We start from the raw sequence: 27639 nt of genomic DNA, 5'->3' as shown, positions 1-27639 counted from the left end.
AGTATCTCTGTATTGTTTTCATATTTATGTAAATATAGAAAAGCATGTTTCTACAGAGAGTGAGGTTTTATAGGATCCAGGTCCACCACCAGCAGCACGCGGGAAACAGAGCTGGAACTCCAACTCAGCGGAAGTCGTCAAATGACGTAGAGGCGCGCAGCATCCCCTCGAGCGGGACTTTAGTTGCTGATTAATGAAACAAAAAGTTTTGTGACGTTCTCAAACAGCGTTTGTTACTTTTATTTACTACAAATGGCCCTTCAGATTGAAGCGGATTTTCCACCCGCCTTTGCATGTCTTAAAGTAAGTTGTATATGTTTTAAATGGTAACTGTTTTAACATGGCTACTGATGTTAGCTCTTAGTTAGCTTAATAAAAACCTAAATAAATAAAAAACAACTAACATTAGCTAGTCCTATCCATAAAGTAACGAGAAACGTTAAAGCAGTTTAACTTGGATTAAAACAACAACAACAACATGTTGAGCTAAATAGTATAAATCCTTTCTCTGCCACTGACTGATGTTAGCTACTAACTTAACATCAACGTTAGCTGACCTATAGCTGCGATGCTAACTAACGTTATGCTAATGTTTACTCACGTTAACTAATGTTGCATTGATCCTACAGTAACAGTGGACCCGGAATCAGTGAACTGTGAGCCTTTCTGTAGGAATGTGTTTGAAACTCCAGGCCAACTTCATGGCTAAGTGTCCGAAAGGAAAATCAACATTTTAGTTCTGTGTAACTCTGTCAGCACACATTATGATGATAAAAAAGGGTGTTTATAATTCTAAAATGTGTGTATACAATATATGATTAAAACATGCAACTACTCTATTACAGTAAGAATGTTTTAAACTAGCTTAGTTTCACCAAAAAAGTAATTATTCATCCTCTGTAACTGCATCCTGCAATGTTGCCAGATGTTGAATGTATTATTGCTTTTTTAGTTTTCTACACTTTCTGTGTCATATTTTGGTTGTTGCCAGGGAACGACAAGTTGATTTGTTTGACAAGTATGGTTTTTATCTTTTTTTTTTTTTTCATCTGCAGAATGTTGATGCCCTGCTTCGATGTCCCATTTGCTTTGACTTCCTCAATATTTCAATGATGACTAAATGCTCTCACAACTGTAAGTAACAAGAAGAGCAGCTTTTAAAGTAGCTACGGTGCTAATAACTGTAATGAGAAGTTTGCAAAAGCATTGAGCATAGGAAAGCAAATCCATTAAGAGACCTGTATCTACAAGCGAAATCCAGTCAAGATCTTTTTGAAGTGGAAATTGTACTTTTGCTTTCTTTGATGTTCTTTGAAATTGATTTCAAAGCAATAAGAGTTGAACATTTGAATGATAATGAATGTCTTGTCTTGTATGTGTGTTTGTATGTTTGCTACTTGCTACAAATAGAGCGTATGTTAGTTTTGTTATCGTTCTCACCATGAGCGAGAGAACTGTAGTCATCGTGACTGTCTGTCCCACTGGATCCTGCTGGTTTCTCTGTGTTTAATATCAAGTGAGTTCCTTGCTTAAGTTGAAGCAAGTTTATTTTAGGTTGCCTGCATCTGTTTTGTGTCTATAGACTTTGCATGCTTTTGAATCCTTTTGCTTCTGAATTTTGCTTTGTGTTTGAGTCTCCATAGACCACCGTCCTCATGTGGATTGTATACAGTTGTGCACTAGAGAGAACGAATCCAAATTATCACTAAATCAAAACTTTGAAAGAAAGGAAATTACCTACCTGCTGGCTAATTGATAATTACCTTTGTTTGCTTTTCATTTTACAGTTTGCTCCTTGTGCATCAGAAAATTTCTCTCTTATAAGTTGCAGTGTCCACTTTGCAATACAGTAAGTATGCACTTAACTCTTAATGCATAGTTATGTTCCCAAATTTCATTTGCATGATCTTTAACGTCATAACCTCAATAAAGATGTCTCAGTTGCAGGTCATCATCTCTAATTAATTGTATTAATTTGATTAAGGTGACAGATTTAATTCACAACCCTCTTCTTTCTCTTTTAGCAAGCAACAGAACAAGATCTAAGAAACAATCGTTTACTGGATGACTTGGTCGTAAACTTTCAATCTGCAAGGTAATGTTCAACACATTATAAATGGTTACAAGTAAACTGTCTGAAAGTATCAGAACGTTCTCTGTAAAAGGACCAGAGTGCATCCTGAATCACAAGTACATGTGTTTTATAAAACAGTATTATTATCAGGGTGAATGATAAATATAAAATATGAACCAACCTACATTGAATTCAGGGTACTACTGTCAATACAAGCAGTGAAAATTTGAAATACAATACTGCCCTAAACGCTAAAACAAGACTCCGTTTATATACCAGCAGCCTGCCCTAGTACATCTATGTATCAAAGACTGAATAATAAAATAAAGGCGTCAGTTGATCGGCTCTTCTGATCGCCGTTTATAGAGAACACTGATCAAACTAATTAGAGCGAATATCGGCCGATTACGATCTGTGACTGATCAGTCAGAGCACCCTTTAAGTACTATTAAATCCAAGTATATTTCCGTCCTTTTAAATAATTAATTTGATACTGTAGTCTGCAGCATACAAGAGTTTTTGTGTCATTATTTTGAATTATTTTGCCCCCAGAGATAGACCAACAGAATAATAAAAAGATCAGGAAATAAGACTTACACCACAATCCCTGTAAAACCTATTCGTCATGAACACGTGTGTCACCTGAGCCTCTCTCCAGTTTGTCTTATTATGGTTCTAAGAATTGAAGAGAGAAATAACTACCATGGTGATTCATGGGATCCTGTTGTTATTGACGAGATTACAGAATGTCTACAAGGGAAACGATTTACTTCAATTTCCCAGCATTAGAGAAACACTTGTAATTGCCTCCCAGTAATCTACTTCTGATTTTAGGATTTTCTGTAAATGAAATGGGGATATTGTTTTCATCAGCTGAGGTCATTCAAGGTTTTCCTTGTATTGCACTTCTTTTTGTTGTGTAGCTTCAGGGCTGATATTATTTTTTCATTACAACTGCATTGTAGGCGTAGGGAGCGGTGTCCCAGAGCTGTTCTAAAGGAAATGTTTTGGTAAATTTTTGTATTTTTTTTCTTTCTCTACCACTATTAATCACAGTGTAGGAAAATATTTCCTTTGACTTGAGTGTTCTGTTATTAGTAGCACTGGTCACATGGGTACAGCTAGCTTGCACTCTTTTGTTGTCTTAGGCAGACTGATACACGCTGCTTTTCTGCATTGTCACGTTAGGAGAAATAAACTGAAATGTACAATATCAAGATTCAATAGGTCACCCTAGCGTCTGGAATTATTTATCCCTTTTGGTTTAGGGACATATTTCTTATAATGTAATCCCCCACTTTGTGTTCTTACTAGTCTTTTATCTGTGCTAATGCAATAATGACGCAAACAAACAAGAACACACTTCTCCTTAGGTAGGGTAGGGTAGGGTATATATTTTGCTTTGCTCTTGCTGTTTTGGAAATGGAGACTGGAGTGTTATCCGTGTTTTAGAGTGTTTTATATCTGTCCATATCTATCCATTTCCCGAGGAAGAATAGATGAAAATAAGCCTGTCTAACTCTGACTCCTTTCCGATCATCAGTGGGCATTTTCCCTGGGAAAAAACAAACTCAAACTAAACTCATCAGAAGTGTTTCTTCAATGTCTGGGCTCATGTTGATATAATGTCCGAGCGCTGTTATCGGTCAATAAGCCATGATGTTTCTCCCTTTCATCAATCACCTCAATGTTATCAACGCTCTGAAAGGTCTCCCTTCTAACCGTAGACCTTCTGATTGTCATCACTGTTACGAAAGAGTGGCTTACGCAGCTGCTCTTTCCTACGTTTTTTAATTTCCTGTCGAGTGTCTGAAAAATGGGATTCCTTGATAGGTGACTCCGTCATAAAGTGTTGTTATGTAACAATATACTTGTCTCAAACAATTTAGTCTTGGATTAGTTCCTTTGCTTTGAAATAAATAAACATTTGAAGACTATTTCTGTTTAAGTTTCGATGTTGGGGTCTGTATAGAGTCATACAGGGAAATATACTTGAGTCCCTCTTGCATCTGAGCATGTGGTTGCTAAGTTTTCTGCTTTAGCAAGTGTTTGTGGATTGCTTCTGTCATTGGGTCACTCACATTTCTCCCTGTAACAGCACTGCACTGGGTAGCTGATGGCACTAATTTACTACCATTAAACCAGAGGCCTATTTCTCCAGCAAACCATTAGCTGTTATCACAGTGCCACACATTTATATTATCAGAGTAACCAGCTACATTGTAGTCTCTCTTCTCACTCTGTAAACTCATTTATTCAGGTAGAAATGGAGCTTGTACACATTAAAATGTCAGACAAATTATTGAATCTGCTCTTTTTTTGTTGTGAATACAGTGCACGTTGTTTCCTTCTCTCGTAATGGCCCATCTTCTGGAGAAGCTTTAGTCTATGGGTATTATTTGCTCTATTCATTTTTCAAGGGATACACCAATTATGAAATTCTGTGCAGAAAGCGATATTTCAAATAGCAATTTGGCCGATACCAATGTTTTTTGATAAGCATTTGTGCCTTGTTGCAGTTCAGTCTATTTCTCTCTCTCCCAATAAACCGTTGAGTAATTTTTATTATTAAAATGTTCTAATTTTTACATTTCATTTGTATGTGCTTTAAATACAGCCAGAACATCTTTTACATTTGTCATCGTCATTGAAGTACAGTATGTTTAAATGAAATTTTAGGGTTGAGTAATTATTAAGAATATTGTACATTGTGAGGGGTGTGAGAACTTTGGTCAAAAAATTATCATATTATGAAACTTGTGCGTCTCAGAGGGTTTCCAAATGAGTTTGGGTCAGCACACGGGCGTGTGTTTAAGGTCACTAGCATCCAGCTGCAATAGTAGATATTCTTGCAATTAACACTAATTTGTAATTACAAAAGGTTATTCTTCACATTGAAGAAGGAACAAGGACAATTTAAACTCAATTAGTATGTGTAATTAAGTAGATGGTATTGATTTGCTTTTGGCTCTTTTGGTCACTATAGGTCTAGGAAGATCAATGAGTCTTTAAGTAAATTGCCTTTTGAATTTTATTTTTGAAGAGGAGTAATAGAATCTGTCATCGTGCAAATGCTGGAATAAGGCAATAAAAATGGGAATAGGTACTCTGTTACTGTCTTCACTTACAATCCTAGAAATGGTTAAATGTTTTTATTTCCATTATCTGCCTGCTTGATAATGTTGAATATTTAAAGAGGTGTTTGTTTAGTGCTTCACAAAAGGCACTTTGAAGTCACTTGAAATTGAATTACCCTGGTGATCTTAAGAGTCCTTGTTTAGCTGATTGTTCCCACCATTTACAGACTATAGGGGAAACAGGAATTCACACATTAAAGGTAACAAAATTGTCATGCAGCTTTCTGAATAATGGTATTGAAATACTACCAGTCTGTCACGAAGTAATTATGGTGTAATCTTTGTTACTAATTTTGAACACGGTGCACTAAATATGTGCTAAATCTTCTAAAAATATAGTCTGATTAGCTCCCCTGGCTAGTGTGTTACCAGTGGCAACAGCCAGTAAACTGCTGCGGTACAGTTGTATTTAAGACCATCTGACATAATAAAGTGATGGAAAAAACCCTGTTTGCTCAAATGAGGCAGAAACAGTTACAACTAATGGCTATAATGTAAGGTGATATAAGGTGGTACATTTGAATTATACAAGTCGTGTTGAGTAACAGTGCCGTTAAGTAACAGTGCATGTATCTTTTAAAAGTATACAATAAGCTACAATTTTGGTAGGGACAATGTTAAATGTCCCTACTTGACCTGGAACCTTTCACTTTGTAACTTGTGGAGGTTTTGGTAATTTTTTATTTAAAGGGAAAAAAAAAAAAAGTCCTTACCTTCTCTAAATATACTACTTAGCTAGATCATTTTTCGCATTAGAAAGTTGAGCGGTTAAAATGTTTTGGTCAGATGTTTCCACATTTGTGCAAAGCGACTTTGGCAAGTGTGTGTGTGCGCGTGTGTGTGTGTGTGTGTGAATGTCTGTGAACCTGCTCTAATGGGGACAATAAGCACAAATAAGTTTTTAGATATGGAAAGCAGAACATCACACACCTCATTGGTTCCATTTTATTGCCAAGTAATGGCCCAGCTGCAATTTGTTTGCTTTCCACATTTCCAAGACTGTAGCCAAAGTGTCTACTTTTTCTCGCTCAGTAGAAAAGGAGCGAGATAATTGACCAGGTGCAGTTATTGTCAATGGGCTTACTTTACTGTCAACAGAATTTATTGGCACATACTTTTAAGGGGATCTTCAGTCTGTTATGCTATATAATATACTTTTTGTGAATATTATGTCGTGCTAATAAGTATTTTTTTAGGTAGATAATTTGTTGTTTTGTGAAAGAAGTGTGTGTATCAGAATGTTTTTTTAAGCTTTCGAAAAGGGAATAGTTACCTGCATGTCTAAATCATACACTACACACATTTTCACTTTGCCTTTCTTCTTTTTCCAGGCAGCAGTTGTCAGAAGCAAATTTTGACTCTCCTCCAATATCGCCAAAGACCCCAGCTTCAGCTGTCAAGTGCAAAACTCCCAGAGAGAAAGGCCAGAAGTGTAACATCTCTGTTATGAGTCAGTTTTTCCAAAAGAGGCCTAAACCATCCCCCACTAAAGAAACCCAGCAAGAAAGTTCTGTCGCTCAGTGTATTCAGCGGGGAAAAATAGAGACTGCACGGACCCACAATGCAAATGACGCTGACCTACATTCAGCAACCACTCAACTTCCAATAGTTGTGAAGGAAGAGCCGATGGATGTGGAGGAAGCATCTATCCAGGGTTTGATGTCCGTCAAACAGGAGGACAGAGGCTCACACAGTATCAGCACTTTGGTTGAGATGGCGCATTCCTCGTCACCATCACAAGACATAAAGCCTGTGCCCAAAGGTGAAGCTTTTCTCCCTCTAGTTTAAAAACGCTGCACCATCCCATCTAACTGGCCTATTAACTCACAATCAACAATTACGGTAACTGTGACCTGGAACCAATATGCTGATTCTTTAACTTTGCTTGGTATGGGAAATCCATTACACTAAGCCACCTTTAGTTTGTGTCAAAAGTAATTTTTGTGTCATAGTGATGCAGTTGTGAGCAGGAGCTAGTTTGAAAAAGGCCTGTTGGTACATTTAGGGTCGGTCGGATGCTACAAAGTTCTCATATGTAATAGGGATAAAAGACCCAGTATGTTCCCTAAAAGAAAGGTTAGCTTAAGGAGCAAAAAAGCAAAACATAAAATGGCCCTTAAGTAAAGGGTTTTTTTTTTTAATTTAAATTTTTTTTTATTTAAGCTGTTAATAATATCATCTTGTGTATCTTTTTGCAGTGGACTGCCCTGTGTGTTCTGTCAGTGTGTCCCAGCAGTTTATCAACAAGCACCTGGACACATGTCTTTCCAGAGGAGAGAAGAAGGAAAGCTTGCGGAGGTGAAATACCCACTTAACTGAACTACTTAAATAAAAGCTCTCTACTATTGTTTGCTCAAGCTGTTATGCTCTCTAGGGAGGTGGGATAAAAGTTAGACATTTAATAGATTTTCCAAAGATGAGAGGGATGAGAGAAGTGTGGCAATATGCACTGATCAAGGGTTCAAGCATTGTGTGTTTCTCTTTTTTTTTTTTTTTTTTTTTTTTAAAGAATGAAAAATGTAGGGATACGTAGAGGTTTTAAGAGCAGTTGTGTGCTGGGGCCATTTCTGAACCAACAACTGACAACTCTACATATAGGGTTGCCAAATCAAGATACAGATCTATGAAACTGAAAACCTATTTAAGATTTGTCTATGGGGTTTGTTGAATGTTCGGGATGAATCCACTTACATATGCAGTGGGTTTGGATTGCATGACAATGATATAAGAAGAACAAATATTTTTTTCAGGGTTGAGTTAGGCTAGTAATTTCTCCCCGTTTCCAATATTAGCTAGGATGCACTTTTGACTTTTTGACATGCACACTAAATGCCCTGAGTGCTAACAAGCTTACTTTGTTTGCTTACAATGGCAGAATTACTGCAACTCTTACTAGATTTGTAGTATTACTAACAGCCAGGCTGCCCTCCTGGGACCCAGCCCACTGACTTGTGTCCTCTGTAGTGGACATTTTGTTCACATGAATAACCTTATACTCTTGGAGCTACTCTAATCAATCCCTGTTGTACTGCAAACACGCTGGCTTTCTTTCTTTCTTTCTTTCTTTCTTTTCAAAATGGACGACATAGGAGCAAGCACATTTTATAGAAATAGGAGAGATAAATCCAATATTGTTTATCTGTTTGTTTTTTTTACTATGATAATCATATATGTTCTTGTTTATTAACATGTCAGGAATAATATATTTAGTTCTCAAATCAGTTAAATTGTCTTTGTTTTGAAATAATAGCTATTATGAATGTCAACTGGACACCAGGACTATCTTTATGTACTTAATGGCTCCACATTGTTGTAGGAGACGCAACTGAAACAGGAAGGACTCTTTACTAGATTAGTGTGGGAGATTCAGATGTGGACCCGTCAGATGATGACAGAGATGAGGATGAGTTTGAACCTGCGATAGAAGAATATGATGAGGAAGAGGAAGACGATGCAGGAGGCTCAGATGAGCCGACAGATACAGACACAGACAGGAAGAGGCTGAAAACAACATTGTCCTCTGTGGACCAGAAAATAACAATGTTTGTGTTATTTAGTTCCAGTTATACAAATTCTATTTTTTCAGTAAATGGGGTAATTCCATGTAATGTTACACCCACAAAATGTTTTCAGACACATTGGTACCCAATATTGGATTTCCCAAGTGGTGTCATGAAATATATGCAAATTGCCTCAAGAATACAAAGTTTGTACTTATGAGTATGGCAGGAGAACGTATGAGATTGCTGTTAAATTAGCAATTTATTAGTAAGGTGCTTCAAAACCTGCATCACCCTGTTGTGGTTTTATTTTGGACCAATGACTTTAAAACGCTTATATTTTTTATCTTCTAAGTTTGGATTATTTTTTCACCCTAAAATGATCCTGTGGTACACTACTATGGACATTCTACAAAACCTTTAAAAACAAATCTGAATAAGTCCCTAAAATCCTAAAAAGGTAGGAAATCACAAAAAACAAGAAATTACACCGATTTTCCTTGGTTCCTTGGAGGCTACATATCTTGCTGAAGACGCGGTCTGTGACATAACTTCAGAAAACTGAACCTTGTCAGTGGCCTTTGAAACTTAGTTTATCATTATGATTAATGACCCACGCAGCCGTTACGAAGTTCTGTTAATGATTGGTCATATTTGTGTAGCAGTGCAAAATCTTAATCTGGAGTAGACCTTGATGTCACAATGATGAATTGCAGAGGTTTTAATTCTGGCCTCATGTAGCCAGCCAGCACAAAGAATTGATCTTGCTACCAACCTTAATAACTAGAAAAATGGAAAAAAAGGCATATTTGACTGCCTTGTCTGATTATAACAGAACCGTGGCTCATCAGAGGTTTGTGCCTTCATCAGTCTGACAAATGGCAACTCCCATCAGTTAATATCAATGTATGAGCTCAGCTGATATGGCCACTGCGTCATCTATATGATAAAGTTGACATTTCCATAATAATAATTTTGTCAAGACTTTTATTTAGTACAGTCGTAGAAGTTTACAGCTGCGCTCAGAAATATCTCCATCAGGCATTATCAAGTAATATCTGGTGATTACTCAAATAAACTAGTCGACATGTCTGTTGCAGCTCCTTTGGCAAGGGGAGGCGTCCAATGGGGAGGTTGGTGTACAACTTGCTTTCCCTGCAGGAGCTGAAGAGGAGGCTGAAGGAGTGCCATCTCTCAGTGCGAGGTTCTCGAGACCAGCTGATCAAAAGACACCGGGAGTTTGTACACATCTACAATGCCGAGTGTGATTCCCTAAACCCAAGATCAGGTGAAGGCATTTAGTCTGTTATACCATGAGTGTGATACTTAATGTTTGCAGAAGATGGACTAATGTAACTTTTGCTACTGTTTTTGGTCTTAACGAAATGTATGTGTCGTCATTGATTTTCTTGGTTTTGGTATCTGTATTATATATCGGCAATTGGCGGCCCAGCTTTTTAATGCGATTTTTGGCCATTGAAATCCCATATTGGTCGACCGCTACCCATTGAAAGCAAATATGCACATGAATTTAGAAGGTGAATAAGAAAACCACCAAATTCATATTGAACCTATAGGTAAACATCCAGCTGGGAAGGTTCTCAGTCATTTTTTACACAGAAAATGTATGTACACATTTGATCTTACAGGTTATGTTTTTCTTTATTGGCTTACCTAGGTAGGCCTCAGTTTTGAACAGGGTCCTCATGGGTCAAAACCTTTTTATGTGTTCGGTAGCGCAATTCATATAACGGGCAATATTTGTGAACTCAAAAGTAATGAAGATTTTTCTTTCCTCTGTCAACAGCTGAAGATATTGCCAAAGAGCTGGAGGCCAATGAAAAGATGAGGAATCAAATGCAGGGGAAAGCCAAACCTGTACGTACTAACGGCTTGAACTGTTGTTTGTTTTGAGTAGAAACATGAAATGAAAAATAATCTAAAATCATGCTTAAATAGGGCAGTTGTTTTCTCATTGATGCACATTAATGCTAATGTAAATGTTTTTGTCAATTCAAATCTCTTGTAGGTCTTGGTGTTCTCAAAGAAACATACTGAGAAGGAGATTGATGAGATGCATTCAAATTATAGTAAGTGATTTTTTTCTTTTCTTTTCAGGACACTCACTATCAATTGGTCAACACCTTAGGGGTCTGACTCATAAAGCTGACGGCTAAAAAACGGTGGCAACACAAGTAAACTGATGAAACTGTTTTGCATAACCTCAACGAATTCTGTTAAAAGGTGCACTGAATACAGACTTGGCTGATGGCCAATATGCATATGCGGTCTACGCCGGCATGTGAGGAAATGACTAATCCTAATTTTACTAATTAAAAAACTGCAACAAACAGCTTTGCAGAAAGAGAAACAAACTAGCCAGCCATCTTTGATCACTGTTAAAAGGTTTGAAAAAAAAATATCTCAACAATATCAACAATGTTTTTGCCATGTGTACAAAATAACAAAAAGTACCAGGGAAAGTCAATAACTGTAATAGCTGTTACTGAAATTACAACCTCATGTCTCCTTTCCCCTCTTCCTATGCATAGCCAGGGTACAGACTAATTTCAAATAGTGCCTCAGGGTACACTCGGTTTAAATCTAGAACATTATTAGAAAAGGACGCATTTTATGATAATCACCTCCTGTTGGATAAAAAAAAAAAAAGTTTAAATGTTCCTGATATACATTTACACCATTACTGAAAAATAAGATTTTGATCACACTTTAACCCTCTGTGCTTTGTAGCTGAATGGCCAAAACTGTCCAACACTGTGTATGAGTTGAGTGAAAAATGAATGAATGCTGTTTTCTGTAGAAAAACATGACAAGCTGCAGTGAAACACACCTGAAATGCAAAATGTTGTTATCTCAGAGAGATGGACCACTTCTCTCCAGAATATAAATTTGGTTATGAATTCTGGTTGAATTGACCAATTTTGTGTTCACTGAAATGGTTCATAATGTTGCTTTCTCCTTTTTTTAACTGTCAACATATATTTTAATAGCACTTAAAAAACAAATATTAAACAATGCTTTGGTGTGATTTTTCCATTCTGCTGGAGTGATGCACACTACGGCTCCGTTGAGAAGGGCTCCTCTATCCAGTCCTCCTATTTGACTGAGGGTGAAGCTGTGAATCATATTGACTCTACTGCTTTTAAAGACAAGATTCGCCAATATAAGCAGGCAATGCATCTGTGCCTCAATGAGGGCAAGGCAGCATAACTAGAAAATAACTTTAAAGCTTTTCACTTTTGTTATACAGTATATCTGAATATTTAAGATATTCTCTATGAACTAGCTTCAAATATGGGTGTTTCATACAGAACCAAAATTAAGACCAAATAGACTTTATTAATCAGATATAAACACAATTTACAACTTTCTGCACTAACTCCATCTGCCTAGTACAACTTTCCTGAAACAACACTATAACGTTAACTTATTTAATTCTATTTCATCTTCTTGTGTTTCATTTTCCCTTTCATTGCCTTTTTAATTTATTCTATGTATTATGTGTTCTCCGGGAACTGCCTTTTGTTTGAAAGGTGCTGTACAAATAAAGCTGGCTTTGCCCCCACACGCATACCCATGAGACAAGGACAGGGATTGAAGGCAGCACCTCAGATTTGATCAAATGCTTCCCTCAGGAAATTTTTTAACCAAGGTGGAATACTGACTGTTATTTTTCTCTCTGAAGCTTTTTGTTTTATTACATAAAAGTGTAGTCATTTCGTCTGACGTTAGCGGTGACGGCCTTTATTTCAGGTGTGGCGGCCCACCTCTACTTTGTAATTCTTTTAGAATACCTCAAACTGTAACATGGCCTTTTTTTTTTTTTTTTTTTTTTAAAAGAAACCTCCCCTGAATTATTGCCCACAGAACAATGCAGGGCACAAGCTGTGGCCACAAAGGTTTTAGGAAACTTGTCTCAGAAATAGGTGTCTCAAACGAGGTTTTAGGATTAGATACACTTTGGATATCCTAATGACAGCCTGTGATGACCGTTTTCCAAAGCAGACCATAGGCTTTTAAACCGAACCTTATTTTTCCACCAGAGACCTGAATCTCGCTTGATAGGTAATTTGTCACAGAAACTGCAAGACATTTTTGTCATAGTTGAGTGATTGTTGCAGTGGAGAAGTAGAAACTGTTCCTCTGGAAACTGAAGAGGCAATATTCACAATATTGCGTACTTTTGTGTCTTCTAAAACATCATTAAGATATTGTGTATTCAATGTGTCACCCAGCCGTAATCTCAATCTTATTTTATTCAGTGTAGCAGTTCATATACCTTCCAGCGCATTATCGGCAACAGAAACCAGCAGGATTGCTGTCTCTTCAGTGAGTAATTTAGCAGCAAGGGGTGTAATGAAAATGTAAAACTAATGAGGTGACTTAGGTTTTTGCCATCCAGTGTTATTATGACTTGTAGGGTTACTTGGCTATTAAGTGCATGTCTAAGATTGTTTTCCATTTGCTATGAGCTCATAGCTAATCACTCAAACATACAGATACACAGAAATCTACACCAGGTCTGTGCTTTATCCTCAGAGCAGAGGTCAAGCAAGAACAGCAGCATCAGAGAACATTATCCGAAGTCATGTTGTCATGGTCGAACAAGATGAAAATCATGTTGGGAATAACTCTGTAGAGCTAACTTTAAAAGTGGTTGAAAAATGGATGTGACTCACAGGAGGTGGGTTCTATAAATAGCTGCACTGCTGTGATAACCTCTTGATTTATCAGAGGGGGATGTGGATGACTCACTCTGCCAGCATGAGGAATTGTGAATGAGCAGACAGGAAGGTGAAAGCATCACACGCGTCTGCACACACAACGAATCCACCGGGGCGCTGGCAGCCTTTTCTTCAGTGTGACAATATGTTCTTTTAGTGTTAATACAATCAGTAGCTGGTTGTTCAGACAAACATTCTCATAACTCAGAATAACCGAAAGGAAAAACCTGGAAATCCTGCTTCATGGGAGGAGCCCCTGAGTCGTTTTAGCTGTATATGTACTTCCCAACTGCATTCTTTGAAAACAAAAACAAAAAAACAATGTCCACTGTTGCACTTTATTCTGTAGTCTTGAGTCTGGATACATGACATTCAGTTTTACTTATATGTGGCTTAGATGATCATTTTTTAACCTGGCTGATTCATCATACTGGATAGTGCATTTTAAAGCTATGTGTACTAGTTCTGCTGCATCCCTTGTGAAATTAACGTGCATGAGATGTCACCGTGATTTGTAAGTCACAAAAGGCTTTCTCTACTCATTAATGCAATGGTAAAAAGTTAATTAGGTTTTCCATATGTGCATGCTAAAACAATGGGAGGGCTGGATTGCTATTTAAATATTCTTGCTCATAGTTACCAATAACAGCTTTAATGGATACATTTAAACACATATGGACCCCAGGAATATTAGTTGTTGCCAGGGTAACAACTCATAAGGATCATGATAAAAAATAACAATTTTTGCCTCCAAGTGAAATGAAACCTAATTGTTTACATATGAAATTCTGCCATTGTCAGTGGTTTCCCTAGAATTGTAACTTATAGCTTATGTTTGTGGCTTTTCCTTCAGTTTTATTTCTATCAACTTCAGATTTTGTTATTTAGTACTTCCTCTTGAAACTGTGACTTTTGTAAAACGGCAATCCTGAACTTAAAGTAGCAGTGGTGATATTTAGATCACACAATGCTCTGAATTTCTGTGGAAAGTGATTAAATCCTTTTTTTTATTTTTTTTTTTTGGATCACTTCCAAAACTGTTCTTCTTTTGTCCACTTCCATTCACAGTTGGCTGTAATTTCTTTGCAATGACGTTTTGGCCTCCTTTTATAGTAGAAAAAGGATGTTTTTCTTGCCACAGGGATCTCATCTTGGAGCTGGCATCTGTGGTGTTGAATAAAACCTTGTATTTTCCTAAATCTATACAACCTTTCAAGGTTGGGTCTTGCCATTTCAAAGTCAACATATTAATATGACTGGCTTGATGTGTTACAGATATTGAAGAAAAATGACTCTGCATTCCACATTCATTATAAATATTAATGTTTTCCCAAACATCATACTGTACAGAGTAGAGCATACCTCAGATACAGCAGGGAATTTAAAATTCTGTCCTTTACCTATTCCATTACATATGCTATTTTGCCTGCAGGGAAGCAGCACAGCAGTGACTTTTCCCGCCTCATCGCCCAGGTTAGGGGTCGCCTAGAGACCACCAGACAGACTTGTATCAAACAGGAAGTCATTGTGGAAGGAGAGGATGCACCAGATACACACTCTGCAGGTACTGCAACACTTATTACCTTTCTCGAGGAATAAAATATACTCTAACCACAGGAGTCTTTTAAGCCTCTCTTCAGTACAAGTCACCTGATCCCAATGGTAACCTGTTGCAAATTCCCGTTGTGTCTTTACAAAACAACATTTGCTATTGTAAAACGGTTACAAATGAATTGCTTTGTGATGATAAATTTTGTTAGAAAATGCTAAATGAGTCATGCAGTACAGCTTGATGGGGTTGTGACACTGGGTGTGTGTGTGTGGGTGAGTTTTGTGGGGGAAAAAAGTGCAAAAAATAAATTCACAAATTGTCAAATTCACAACATGACCATGTGCTCCATTGTTGTGCTCATCTGGCAAGAGTGGATAAAGATACAATATTCAATAACTGTAATCAGTGTTTGTGTGACTTGTTTTGGGAACAACTGCAAATGCAGCAAACAATTGACCAAATGTTAGAGGAAGTGCAGAGAAGGAAAGAGGGATTGTAAGGTGGAAAGACTTTCAACACTACCAAGGAACTTGAAATATTATTGTAGATTATTTCAGTCTAAAAATCTGTATTTTCTTTTCTAAAGTTTCTTTATTGAAGATTCTTTATTATTGATTTGAACAACTTAATATGTACATATACACACATATTAGTATATGTATAAATCTCTACACAGACACACAAAAATACAAGACACATAAAAATACAAGACACATGAACAAAATCTCAGTACAAACAACAAAATAGTCAAAACAAAAACGAATAAATAAAAGTGATGAAATGACGATTGTACTAGGGTAATACACTTTAGTTTAACTATGTCTTATATTAATGTACAAATGTTTATAACGAAAACACTGCATAGAGCTACTTGTATATCCCGAGATCATATGGGCAAAGTCTGTCATTCCTAGATAAAATACAAAGGCACCCCAGATGTCTTGAATGGGGGATTGATTACCCCGTAACAGCATATATAATATGCTATTAGATAGCATAGGAAATTCAGAAATCCATTTACCCGTACTCAACCCCCCCAAAAAAACAAGTCGATCATAGATTTGAGCATAATTACAAACAGCACGTATCACTTGCTTTCTCTAAATAAGCCTAGCAGCCAAAACTCTACATGTGGGACTAAGAAACCAGACATGCTCCTTCACAGGACCATTGAAACTCATTGATAGCCTCTTGTCTGTGCTGTCAACAGCGTGCTGCAGGAATCCGGCAACTCTTCCTTTATAAAGTTAGTCAGAACAGAGGTTGTGACTTTAAGACCAAATCCCTGCACGTCTTTCTGCCTTGTTTGTCCATATCACAGATGGTGTTTTGGCTGTGCTGTTGGCACTTTATTTATTTATGTATGCATGCAGCTTGTTTTGACTGGATATTACAGGATTAAAAAGTGGCTCACTTTATTTAAAAAGCAGATGTAAACAGATAGTAGTGAATGTAAAAATGTAGAATCAAACCCTGCAGTATTGAGGTAGCCTGAGAGACTTTGTTTCTTGTTCTTATTTAAGCTTCAAGTTGGTCAAGGGAAATTGAGTTGTTGCACCACAGCTGTGCCCATCTTCTCAGGTATCACCAGTTAATTCAGGAAGTAGTTGCCCTTTGGCACATTGCAACTGTGGCAGTGAAATTGTCTTCCTAGTGGCAGCTGGATGGTTCAACAACAAATACAAGTTTAGAACTAAAACACTTGTCTCTAATGATGATTATCTTCAGCATATTTCATACTTTTATATCAAGACCCCTAAATTTGTCACAGTGCTTGTGGACAGTGGCTTTTATTGAAGGAGTCAAAGTATTTTAACCTCCAAGGCCAGCTATGTAGAGCTGCATGTAATACATTTAGGCCCAACCCCCACTATGATATATGAATTAAATAAGAACCAATTAAATAAGGACCAACAAGTTTCAGTTTATAGCAGGGGGGTGTTAAAAACACCAGCTGATGCTGTGTTAGCTGCTGAGCCTCACTGAATAAATTATGATATTAATTGTTCTTTTTTCGTCTGCACATTTAATTTCTTCCAATCCAATTTTTGAAGGAGCTAGCGGCCTCTGCATCTGAATGTGCAGCAATTGCCATAGTTAATGTCTCCTGGTCCTGTCGATTTGAGCAATTTTGCCTTAGCCCTTTTTAAAATCATATCCAATCACATTCAATAATGTTTCAGCAATAAAGCCGAAAAAAATACAGATTAAAAAAAAAATTTAGCAAGTTTGAAGAAGCTACCAGCCGCAGCATCTATATGCGCAGCTGTTGCCATGGCAAAAGTATGGGAACATAATTTACAAAAGGAACATCGTGCTGTATGGAAGAAGACTTGAAACTAGCAACTGAGACCAAAAAGTCATTAGGAAACTGTTTACTGAGTTTACTGAAGTAGGGTCATTTTCTATTACATTACATGAAACTTGGCTTCTCTTTGCTACTAATGGATCTGCACCCTGGTGGCGATTATAACTATACTGTTATGGTTTACTCTCGCCTCTCACATATAAATGTTTTTCGACACTGCAGAGAGCTGTTTTCTGCAACCAAAAAAAAAGTTCTAAAAACCCACGGTACGTTACCTACTCAGCAGCAAATAACAGACTGACAAAGTTAGCAACTACTTGGTTCACATAGTGGAGCTTTTAGCAGCTAAAGAGAGAGATATTTCCCTCAGGAGTTGGAACATAAATAGAGCTGAAAGATAGTGAATATTGGACTAACAATCACTATGTGGACAGAAGCACAACTCCAAATTAATGATCATGTTACACTATAACTGTTGAATGTGTAGACGAACAACTGTTTGCTAACAGGTTTGACTTATCAACTGAAAAGATGATTATATGTCCATGTTGTGTTCACAAATTCATACCCTCAAGTGGCCAAAAAGTCAGTTATTGCAGATTTAAATGAAGTGGGATTTATACTTACTAAATAAATGACTTAATGGTGCTGTATGTTTAATATTTTGTGCACATTATACAAATAAAAAGGCACAAAAGATTGCATGACTCCTCCCACTGTGTCAGAGACTAGGTATATGTGATTGTATCAACAGGACTGTTACGTTTGAGACTATGTAAAAAAATCTGGTGATCAAGGGAGACATGATTGTCCAGGGCATTCATTTTATGCATACCCCTTTTGACAGGTAATTTCCCCACTGTTTGATTCCCCCAGGATACTTGACATGATGATATATATTTTTGCCTCCTTTTTAGATCAAGTTGCAGAATCAAAAGGCTGCTCAGTGATAAAGGTAGAAGATGAAGAAGCCGACGCGGAGTCATCTGCAAGAAGGATTGAATTGTCAGCCAGCCCCACTTATAGTGACGTGTCCATTAGCAGGTGAGCCCTAGATATGGGACACATCCTGATTCACTTACAGTAGGTGACACCCTCAAAGCATGTTGACAAGGTTTAGTCATTTTCATGCCACCGTAAGGTGGTATCCTGATTTTTGACTACTTTTTCACAGTTTGAATATGACTAAATGTAATTTCACAGTGACAACGCTGCAAGATGGGTATGAACCTCTCTGATTTGTTTTGAAATAGCTATGCATGTCACTCGTGGAGTTCATGAATGCTTGAGCTTGTTACTGACTATCTTCATTTCAGAAATATGGTAGCATTTATTTTCATGCCCCTTATGTGGCGTTCACAGGACAGCATTGTAATGATCTGTGATTAATTTAATATTTAATTAGAATTTATTGTGAACTACAACATGGTATTGTCAATTATTGTGGTAACTCAATCTCAGTTAATTGCATTCAGACCTAAACAAATTAGGGTAAAATGGAGACGACAAGCTTTGCCTGGACAACAGAATGAACCAACACATAACATTTAAATACACTTCCTCATTAAAATTTTTACTTATGATATAGACTAAAAGTGAAAGTATTAATTAGCTGTTCTACTTACATAAACTACAAAAATGTAATGTTGCGGTATAGTAAATACACAATCACAACACATTCTAAATTTACACATAGGTGAAATGTTGTATCATGAGGTTCCTTCCAATTCCTGACCCTAAAGTCTGTATGTCATTCATGTAGCTGGTAACAAGCAAAAAAAATGCACTTTATGCCTTTTATTCACTTCCTTCAAAGTATTTACTACGTATGAGTCTGGACAGATGATCACATGAAGGGCATTCATGTGAAATCCTACAGGTGTACAGTCTAAGCTCAGTCATAGCTTGTGTCACTATAAACAGCAGAGATCCCTAGCTGTTTTTAAAAAGTAGAGCCTAGTAGCCAAAACTCTACATCTGGGACTCTTGATAGCCTCTTGTCTGTACATGTGGGACTAAGAAACCAGACATGCTCCTTCACTCGACCATTAAAACTCATATTGATAGCCTCTTGTCTGTGCTGTCAACAGAGTGCTGCAGGAATCAGGCAACTGTTCCTTTTTAAAGTTAGTCAGAACAGAGGTTGTGACTTTAAGACCAAATCCCTGCACGTCTTTCTGCCTTCTTTGTCCATATCACAGATGGTGATTTGGCTGTGCTGTTGACACTTTTTATTAATGTACACATGCAACTTGTTTGAACTGCATATTACAGGAATCCAATGTGTCACTTTTGAAAGTAGATCAACACAGATAATAGTGGATGGAAAAATACAGAATTAAGCCGTGCAGCATTGAGGTAGTTTGAGAGACTTTGTTTCTTGTCCGTATTTATTCAGCATCTTGCTTACTTTTATATCAAAGACCCCTAAATTTGTCACAGTGTTTGTGGACGGTGGCTTTTATTGTAGGACTCAAAGTATATTTTCAACGCATAAGGCCAGCTTTGAGGAGCTGCATGCGATACATTTAGGCACCCTGACTAAAATAAATGATATTGTGTTTACCTTCCACGAAAACACAATATCACAATTTGTTCTTTTTTTTTTTTTTTTTTACAGAATTGGTATAGTTATTTTCTCCCATATTTACTCAAAATCAGCAGAAATATGTTACTGATATAGTTGTTGTTTTTTACAGCAGTTTTGGTTCTCATATGTGCAGCAAGAAATCAGAGAACTTGTAGAAGTGATCTGTGGCAGTTCCAAATGGAAAACCCCAGTGTTTGCTAATGGTGTGTTAGACCAACAGACAACCTTAAACTACAGCAGCTCTCAGATGAAAAAGCCCATCTCTCTCAGTTTATGACAGCCATTTGATTTAGTTTAATCTACTTTGTTTAATGTACATTCTTGAATGCCGCAGGTATATCTGTGTTTTCTGGCAGGGTCAAACTTCAAATATATCTCTTTCAAATAATTTCAGATGTCGCTTGAACTGCACATCTTTTTGTTTCTTGTGTTTTTTGGTCAGACCTTAATTTAGAGACTTTAACTTTATTGCTTGAGGGGAATAATGTTTTGTTATAATAATCTGAGGCTGGGGCCTTTCTGTATGGAGAGTCTGTTGTCCCCATGTCGGCATGGATTCTCTCCAGTTCTCCGGCCCACAGTCCAAAGACATGAAAGTTAATGGGTTAATTGGTGACTCTATGTGTGAATGTGAGCATAAATGGTTGTCTGTCTCCGTGTGAGCCTGTGATGAATTAGTGACCTGTCCAAGATGTACCCCGCCCAATGTCAGTCGAGATCAGCTCCGGCACCCCACAGCCCTGTAATGGATAAGTGGTTGTAGATAATGGAATGGATGGACACATCTTTCTCTCTACTGCACTTCAATAACCATAGTACTGACACCAGGATGGTGTGGGCTTTACTTGATATGCAAATAAAATACACATCAGTGATTCAAACAACCTCAAAATGTGCAAAAACAAGAATGTTCTTTGCTGCAACAATAGCTTGTTAAGGTTGCTATATAGAGATGATAGTAACAGAAGAAGCCATAAACTATATGTTTGTGCCAGAGGAGAACCTAAACAGTTCAGATGAGCTGGTGTAACAACTGCAGAACAGCCATGTCATATTTAAGTAACAACAGCATACGTACATTTACATACTTAAATTTCACTTATAATAAGTTTTGAATTTCTGAGAATGTCCTTAATTAATTACTCCACAGACTTTAAACAATATGTCAAGTCCTAATTTGTCAAGACAAATTTAATGATATGCTATTGAACCCACTCCAGTGTTGATTTGACAAAAAAATTAATCATACATCAAGGACTTTTCAACAGGTCATAATATAGTCTAAATTTAATACTGATGTCTCTATATGACCTACATTAACAAAGAAGACCATCAGCGAAAAGATTAGCTATTTCTTTATAGTTATCCTTAATGCCTGTCATTGGGTTGGGTTCAGTCTCGCTCCCCTCAAAATAGGGCTGGGAACTATGAGGGGAATAGTCGTATCTCAATTTAACAATTCAACCATTTTTTCCCCATTGTTTTAAAAATCTCGATTTTACTCCTTTTAAAATAACCTCCTGGGCCATAACATATTTCATCTTGTCTGTGCCATGGCCTTTCCACTCACAGTTGATACAGTGTGATACATAAAAACACCTGCTCAAATTAGTCTCAAACAATACGTGTCATTTATAAACTGCAGATCATCAGTCTATTTACAAAGGGCTTGCTTTCAGGGGAGTTACTCAGGTACAAACCAGTGCACAGGGTTGGTTTATTGAAACAGCAATATCCTGTATCGGTTAAACTTTTTTATTCTCTCTCTTTCTTTCTCTACTCTCCCTTTTTTCCCATTTCAGTTCTATTTCAGACATCTTTGGTCCAGAACCTGCCAGAAACCTTGAGTAAGTGGTTCTGCTGTCATAGTTACTGTCAAGAAAAGTAATGTCATTTTAGTTTTTTACTGACACCCATTAATGCTAGGAATGTCTATTTTCCATTACAAGTAATTGCATGTTTGTGTTGATGTATAGATTAGATGTCAACACATTGTTGCTGTCCTTTCTGCAAGTTGATAAACAATATACATGAGACATACACTACCACACCACCTTACCACCTTTGTGCCACTTGATGCCACTTGAAACCCACGCCTTACACTTAAATTCTACCTTTTGTTTTTCTACTTGTAATTCATTAAAAAAAATAAAAAAACATTGGCTCATGGGTTATACGATGTGCTAAAGTGTAATTTAAAAGAAAAGGTCATATTGTATTTGTATTATATAATTGTAGTGTTGCTTAAGCGGTGAGCATATATTATCAAATCCTTTGTTTTCTGGGTATGGTCACATATCTGCCAAGAAGATGTTGCTTTGGCCTGGTCAGTGTCAAGGAGCGCACTTACTGATGCCGTTTCAAATGAGTTAGCATTTTTGATGTTGCCATTTAATATCGTTTCAACATTACCCAAATAAGGTTGATCGGTGTCAAAATACAGTTTCCATCTAAACTGCTATTTCTTGAGTTGCTTGAGTTCTGGGAAAACATAATGCTGCCACACAGAGGATGTAAATGACACCTTAAGCCATATCATGATGCAAGCTGTGGTCTGAAATGGACTATGCAACTAGCTACTGTCTAGATAAGTCTGAAAATTAAATGGATATTTGATGCATTTTTGGATATTACCAAAATCTGGATCTCAGTATAATAATACCTTGACATTCCTCGTCTGTCACTGTTTTTGACCAAGCCTACGATTATTTAGTTGAGAAGCACTTAATTGTAGCCTGCAAGCCACAATAAGACTAAAAGAGCAGATCATGTCTGCAGTACTGTATGTTCTTAAGCCTGCTTTTGTCGACGCTGCTCTTCACTCACAGCTTAACGTTTTCCTTGTGTACGTTTGGGAAATTCACTTGTTATCAGAAGCAGCAAGATAGCACTGCTCATCAAGTTATTCTTATAAATAGTTGACAGTTTTTCTTGAGTTAGTGTCCCTGAGCTTGTGGTGATTGTTTAGACAGCTTAACATCCCTGGAAAAATGATTTTATCTAATTAAACTGTTTTTCAGAAACGGAGTTATGTCAGCAATGAATTTAATTGTCCAGGGATAGGGTGGTCATATTTCTAACCAATTACAGCTGTGACAAGTGGGCTGAATATTGTGACTTTATATATACGGTTTTTGTAAATCTGCTTTCTGTATTCTGTTTATCATCTTACTATTAGCTATTACTGCTGTCATCTCTGTCAAAGGGTTTTGACAGTGCAATAAGCCAGCACCACACAGCTCTTCACCCTCGAGAACTCACATAAACAACTGCAGTGACCCGCTGCTCATTTACTTGCACACTGTGCACTAAGATGGAGGATCATAGCTTTTAGTTACAGAAAGTGGTCCCACATTGCCTATGCAACATTGCTTCTTCTCTTTGTCATGTTTTGCTGGTGGTGTAGCCTTGTGCTGCTAAATTAACCCTGGTCATTGGTAGGACAACTACAAATAACAGTCTAAAGTCAATGATTATAAATGCATTCTAGCATTCCTAACGCATTCAGATGACAGCCTGTCCTCGTCTAGTTCATCAGTATGCCCACAAATGCATATATTTTGTTGGAAGAAAAATGTAGATTATAAAATTAAAGGGAGAATATTTTTCACACACAAAACCACCAAAGCACATGCATCGGGAATGTGATTTCACCTTGTGCTTGTGGATAATCAAAATTGTTTCATTTCTTTCTGAATCACTTTGAAGCAAAGTCCAAACCTGCCAGTGTTTAATTCTAATGTCATCCCTCCACACATTTCTCTGTATGTACACCCGTAGCGTTGGGCCTTGGAATGCCTCCTCTGTTCAATGTGCAGAAGCCGAGTCTGTACGTGTAGTTAGTGTGAAAGGAAATTCTATTTCCATCAGGCAAGGCTTTATCTCTGTCCTCCAGCCATTGTCAGACTTTGGCAGTGATGAGGAGTTAACTGTTGATTGTTTTAGTTCTGATCCACATTGCACAGAGGCCAACTGCCTGCTTACCAGTAATCCACTATACTTAGATGTCTCCCCATCCTTGTACTGCCCACATGCGGACTTCTGACCCAAATTCCAATGCTGGAATTTTGTTTTTCTAGTCTGTACAATACATACGATGAAGAGGCTCTGGACCTTGTCATTGGCTGGAGGGTGATATACATCTGAAGTATGATCAGCTGAAGACAGCCCTTCATGTGAAGCTGTAAGTGTTTCCACATGTGGTTTCAGGGCTCCCCTTTGGCTTCTAAGCCATGTTATCTGAACATTTGTTAAGGAAGAGATTTCGGTGTCCACCAGTTTAAGTCAGAGGCGATTCAGTATTGCGGCTGTAACCTAACACTGCATGCTGAGCTGTGGAGCCCAGTGGAGCTCACATGGAAGCAAGAAATATTGATGTGGCTGTAGGTAATCCATAAGAGAAAACAGCTTATTTAGAGTCATGGAGCGCTCGTTCCAGATGTGTTACTCTGACAACAGGTTTCATTCACAATAAAAACAGACTTGTAATAGTGCATTTTCTTTTTATACCAACTGAATCAATGAACAAATTTTAAAAATGGCCTAAATTAGTCAAATAAAGTCTTCCAACTCCTGTTTACTGAAAGTAGGTTGCACTGAGTGTGTCAGTAGGGTGCACTGCATTTCCCACTCATACATTTTATGGAAAACAACTGTATTTTGGCAATTCTGTTTCCTTCAGTGCTTAGTAGTTTAGGAAAGGGATACAATTTTTGTCCATATGTGACAGTTTTCACCTAAATATTCAAAATTGCATTTTAAAAATGCAAAGTTTACACTTTTATTCAAATTACTGTATGTTTAAGTGAACATTAACCTGATATGTCCCCAAATTGTATGTAGTCTAACACTGGGACTGATTTAATTAAGATTCAACTCGTCATGAGAGGCGCTAGAAACTTAATTAAAATCATGAGCTGTAGTTCAGTCAGGACCACTTTTGTGTAAAGAAATCTTTATTTCCAAATGCAGTATGGCTCTGTGCTGGGACCTCCCTTTCCTTCTACGTGCACATGCAGAAAGCCTAAGGCAGGGAGCGCACAACTACCTGCCCTTCCACGTGCATACATAGAACGCCTAAGGTGGAGAGAGTAGCAGCAAAGACCCCATAGGGTACAGAACAGAGCAGGCATCAATGACAACAGAAATGACATTGTTTAAATCAGATGCAGTATAACAGGAGGACCTGGGTTGTAGACAGGTTGCAAAGCAGCTTGCAGAGGAAGCAGCGAGGGTAGACGGGCTAAAGCAACTTAAATATAGCGCCCAGTGTTACATATGCCAGTTGGACACTTGAAGGGAATCAGTTGAGCCATCGGCCGGTGGACATTGTATGGATTAGGCCAGACTTTTACCACAAATTGTTTGCCCCCAAATTGCCATAAAGAAAACTACCTTTTCTCTTTATTGTCAACATTCCTAAGGCGGTAATTGTCTTTGATTAACTTTTTACGATCAGGGGTTTCAATTCAGAATGAGTAGAGATGGGAATTGAGAATCAGTTCCAAATTGTCCGATCAATGCCATTGATCCACAGTGTGAACATAGCAGTCATACATTTTGGCTGTGTGCAGAAAGACAAATTTGATTCAGAAAAAACACGACATAGAACAGTTTACTTTGCATGTCTGAGAAAGAGAATCATTTTTTCTGGTAAGAAATCTGTCTTTTAATCTGCCCAAAAATGGAAACGTTTTGCCTGTCACTTTGTTGGATGGACAGCCACTAATGTAAGAGCTTTGTTTTAGCATAAACATTGATTTCCCCTTTTTAATTGGAGACTTAAGATTACACCTAAGTGATTTTTACTGGTGTGAGCAACCACTTAATCCATTGTAACGTATTTGCTGGATGGATGACGCACACTGTAGCTCAGGATGGAGCCAAAATATTTTTTCTATCACTTTAGCTGCATGATAATCAAATATGAATGCACTCAGCCAATTCACCTCCCTCCATTTCCTGTTAGTTGATTGCAAGTCTGCAGAATTTATTGCATTTCCTCTGCAGTAGTTGGTCAAAGTAATTGGGCTTTGGGTGTTAATTGACTTTGTGAACTGCTGGTTACATAGAGGCAAGCAACTGCTTGCAAATAGGCATTCATTTTACCTTCTCATTTAACACATACAGTACATTATGGCTATTTTTGAAGCCTTGATAGACTTGATCCACATAACGGTAATGGTTAAAGTAATCATGTTTGCGGATGCCTGGCTGGAAAATAACTTAATCTCTGAAGTGATTAAATTGTAAGCTTGTTCCCACACTATGAAGTGTGTCTTTTTTCAAGATACACACCCAGGTATGATGGTGGATGACAGGAGAGAAGAGGGCAGGTTTTCACCGTTACTACTGTAGATGGATTCAAATGATGCATGGTCTTTATGACTTTAAGACTGTCTTCTGGGGCCCATAGCTGATACATATTTCAGAAATGAGCATCATAGTTAGTGTAATTTACTGGTGTAAGCTTTTTTGGGACTGATGGATTGTGTGCAGGAGCCAAGCAGCTGGTGTATAGTAAATGTATATGATTAGTGCTCAGCCGTGTGCCAAAATGGGACACAGTGCACCTGTTTAGATTTACTTACGTGTCAGTGTAGTGTGTTTTACTTTTCATATTTGTAGCTTCAACAAAATGTTCTGGACATGAAAGTCTACTAATGATACAACCTTTATCTTTCTTTTCAGTAATTTAGCATTTTTCCTATCTCCTGCATTTACAAAAGACTAAAAGGTCATCTCTGAAAATGTTTGTTTTTTAGAGACACGGAGGGCACCTCAGTCCAAAAGCGGAGATCCAGCTCGAGAGGAGACGATGCAGATTCTTCTCCCGTCCTTGGAAAACGACGGCGTAAAACGTAAGGAGAGATGGAAGAACGGGAAGGAGGGAGAGCAAAAGATTTTCACTGGATCAAATCGATACCAATACATTTTTGACTTACTTTCAATCATGTTAAGAAGTCACTTTGATGCACATTCCTGTCTGGCATTTCACAGTATTTTTTGAAGTTGCACTTTTCACTTAACTGTGTCATGGTTCAAATAAATGTTTTGTATTTTAACATATTTTGTAGTCTTGTTGTCCATGATGAGCTGAATTTCATCAGGTTACTTTAGGAGTAAGACTATGACATCAATACTTGAATCTATCCCAACACTATTTTGCGTGATAAAGATTTAGTTTCTGTGTTAGAAAGTAGACAATTTTTGTTTAACAGTAGGCATACGAAGGCAGAAACATAGGTTTTTTTATATCCAATTTGTAGCCAGGCAATATCCCATTTTCTATCGCTGCTTGTAATTGTAATTTTAATTTTAATTATGTTGTTTTTCATGTTTTTATTTTCTTAATGTTATCGTTTTCTTTGCTACATATTTTAATGTGGTATGCAGTTTAAACTGAAATAAAAGAGGCATTCGGTTGTTTTGCATGTCAACGGTTTTAAATAATTTACATAAAAGGTTACAGAATAGATTTATCTTCCGACAGTATCCTCCCATGTAGTCATAAATAGATGTTGAACTTTTTGTCTGCTGTCTGCCGAGCTAAAACCTTTGGATTTAGTCGCTTTGAAAATTATCCCCTAAAATTATTTCTGTCTTTCTGTTGGCTAACCTATCACCTCCATCGTCAAATCTACCCTTGTATTTGGGTCACTTGTTTGCCAACTCAGATTAGGAGCTCAGTCGCATGGGATTCATCTGTCATTTGTAATTTGAAAGTGTGCAGC

At 37.4% G+C, this 27639-nt stretch overlaps 1 protein-coding gene across 3 annotated transcripts; it reads left to right on the top strand.

Annotated features, from left to right (window-relative positions):
- Positions 1 to 126: 126 nt before the first annotated feature.
- rad18 (RAD18 E3 ubiquitin protein ligase) lies at positions 127 to 26974 on the top strand. 3 transcript variants are annotated; one of them, XM_051415199.1, is made up of 13 exons: positions 128 to 303; positions 1056 to 1134; positions 1788 to 1849; positions 2025 to 2095; positions 6543 to 6973; positions 7410 to 7509; positions 9812 to 9999; positions 10519 to 10589; positions 10741 to 10801; positions 14889 to 15020; positions 18234 to 18360; positions 21709 to 21753; positions 26671 to 26974. In XM_051415199.1, exons 1-13 carry the CDS (start codon positions 253 to 255, stop codon positions 26768 to 26770), a joined length of 1518 nt encoding a protein of 505 aa, XP_051271159.1. In that variant the 5' UTR covers positions 128 to 252; the 3' UTR covers positions 26771 to 26974. The 3 variants fall into 3 exon arrangements, with proteins under 3 accessions (XP_051271161.1, XP_051271159.1, XP_051271160.1); XM_051415201.1 differs by lacking the exon at positions 14889 to 15020 and having other exon boundaries at positions 127 to 303; XM_051415200.1 differs by lacking the exon at positions 21709 to 21753 and having other exon boundaries at positions 129 to 303.
- The last annotated feature ends 665 nt before the right edge of the window (positions 26975 to 27639 follow it).

The sequence above is a fragment of the Dicentrarchus labrax genome, unplaced genomic scaffold, assembly GCF_905237075.1.
Source record: "Dicentrarchus labrax unplaced genomic scaffold, dlabrax2021, whole genome shotgun sequence".
NCBI classification, from domain to species: Eukaryota; Metazoa; Chordata; class Actinopteri; family Moronidae; genus Dicentrarchus; species Dicentrarchus labrax.
This window is presented reverse-complemented; position numbering and strand designations above follow the sequence as displayed.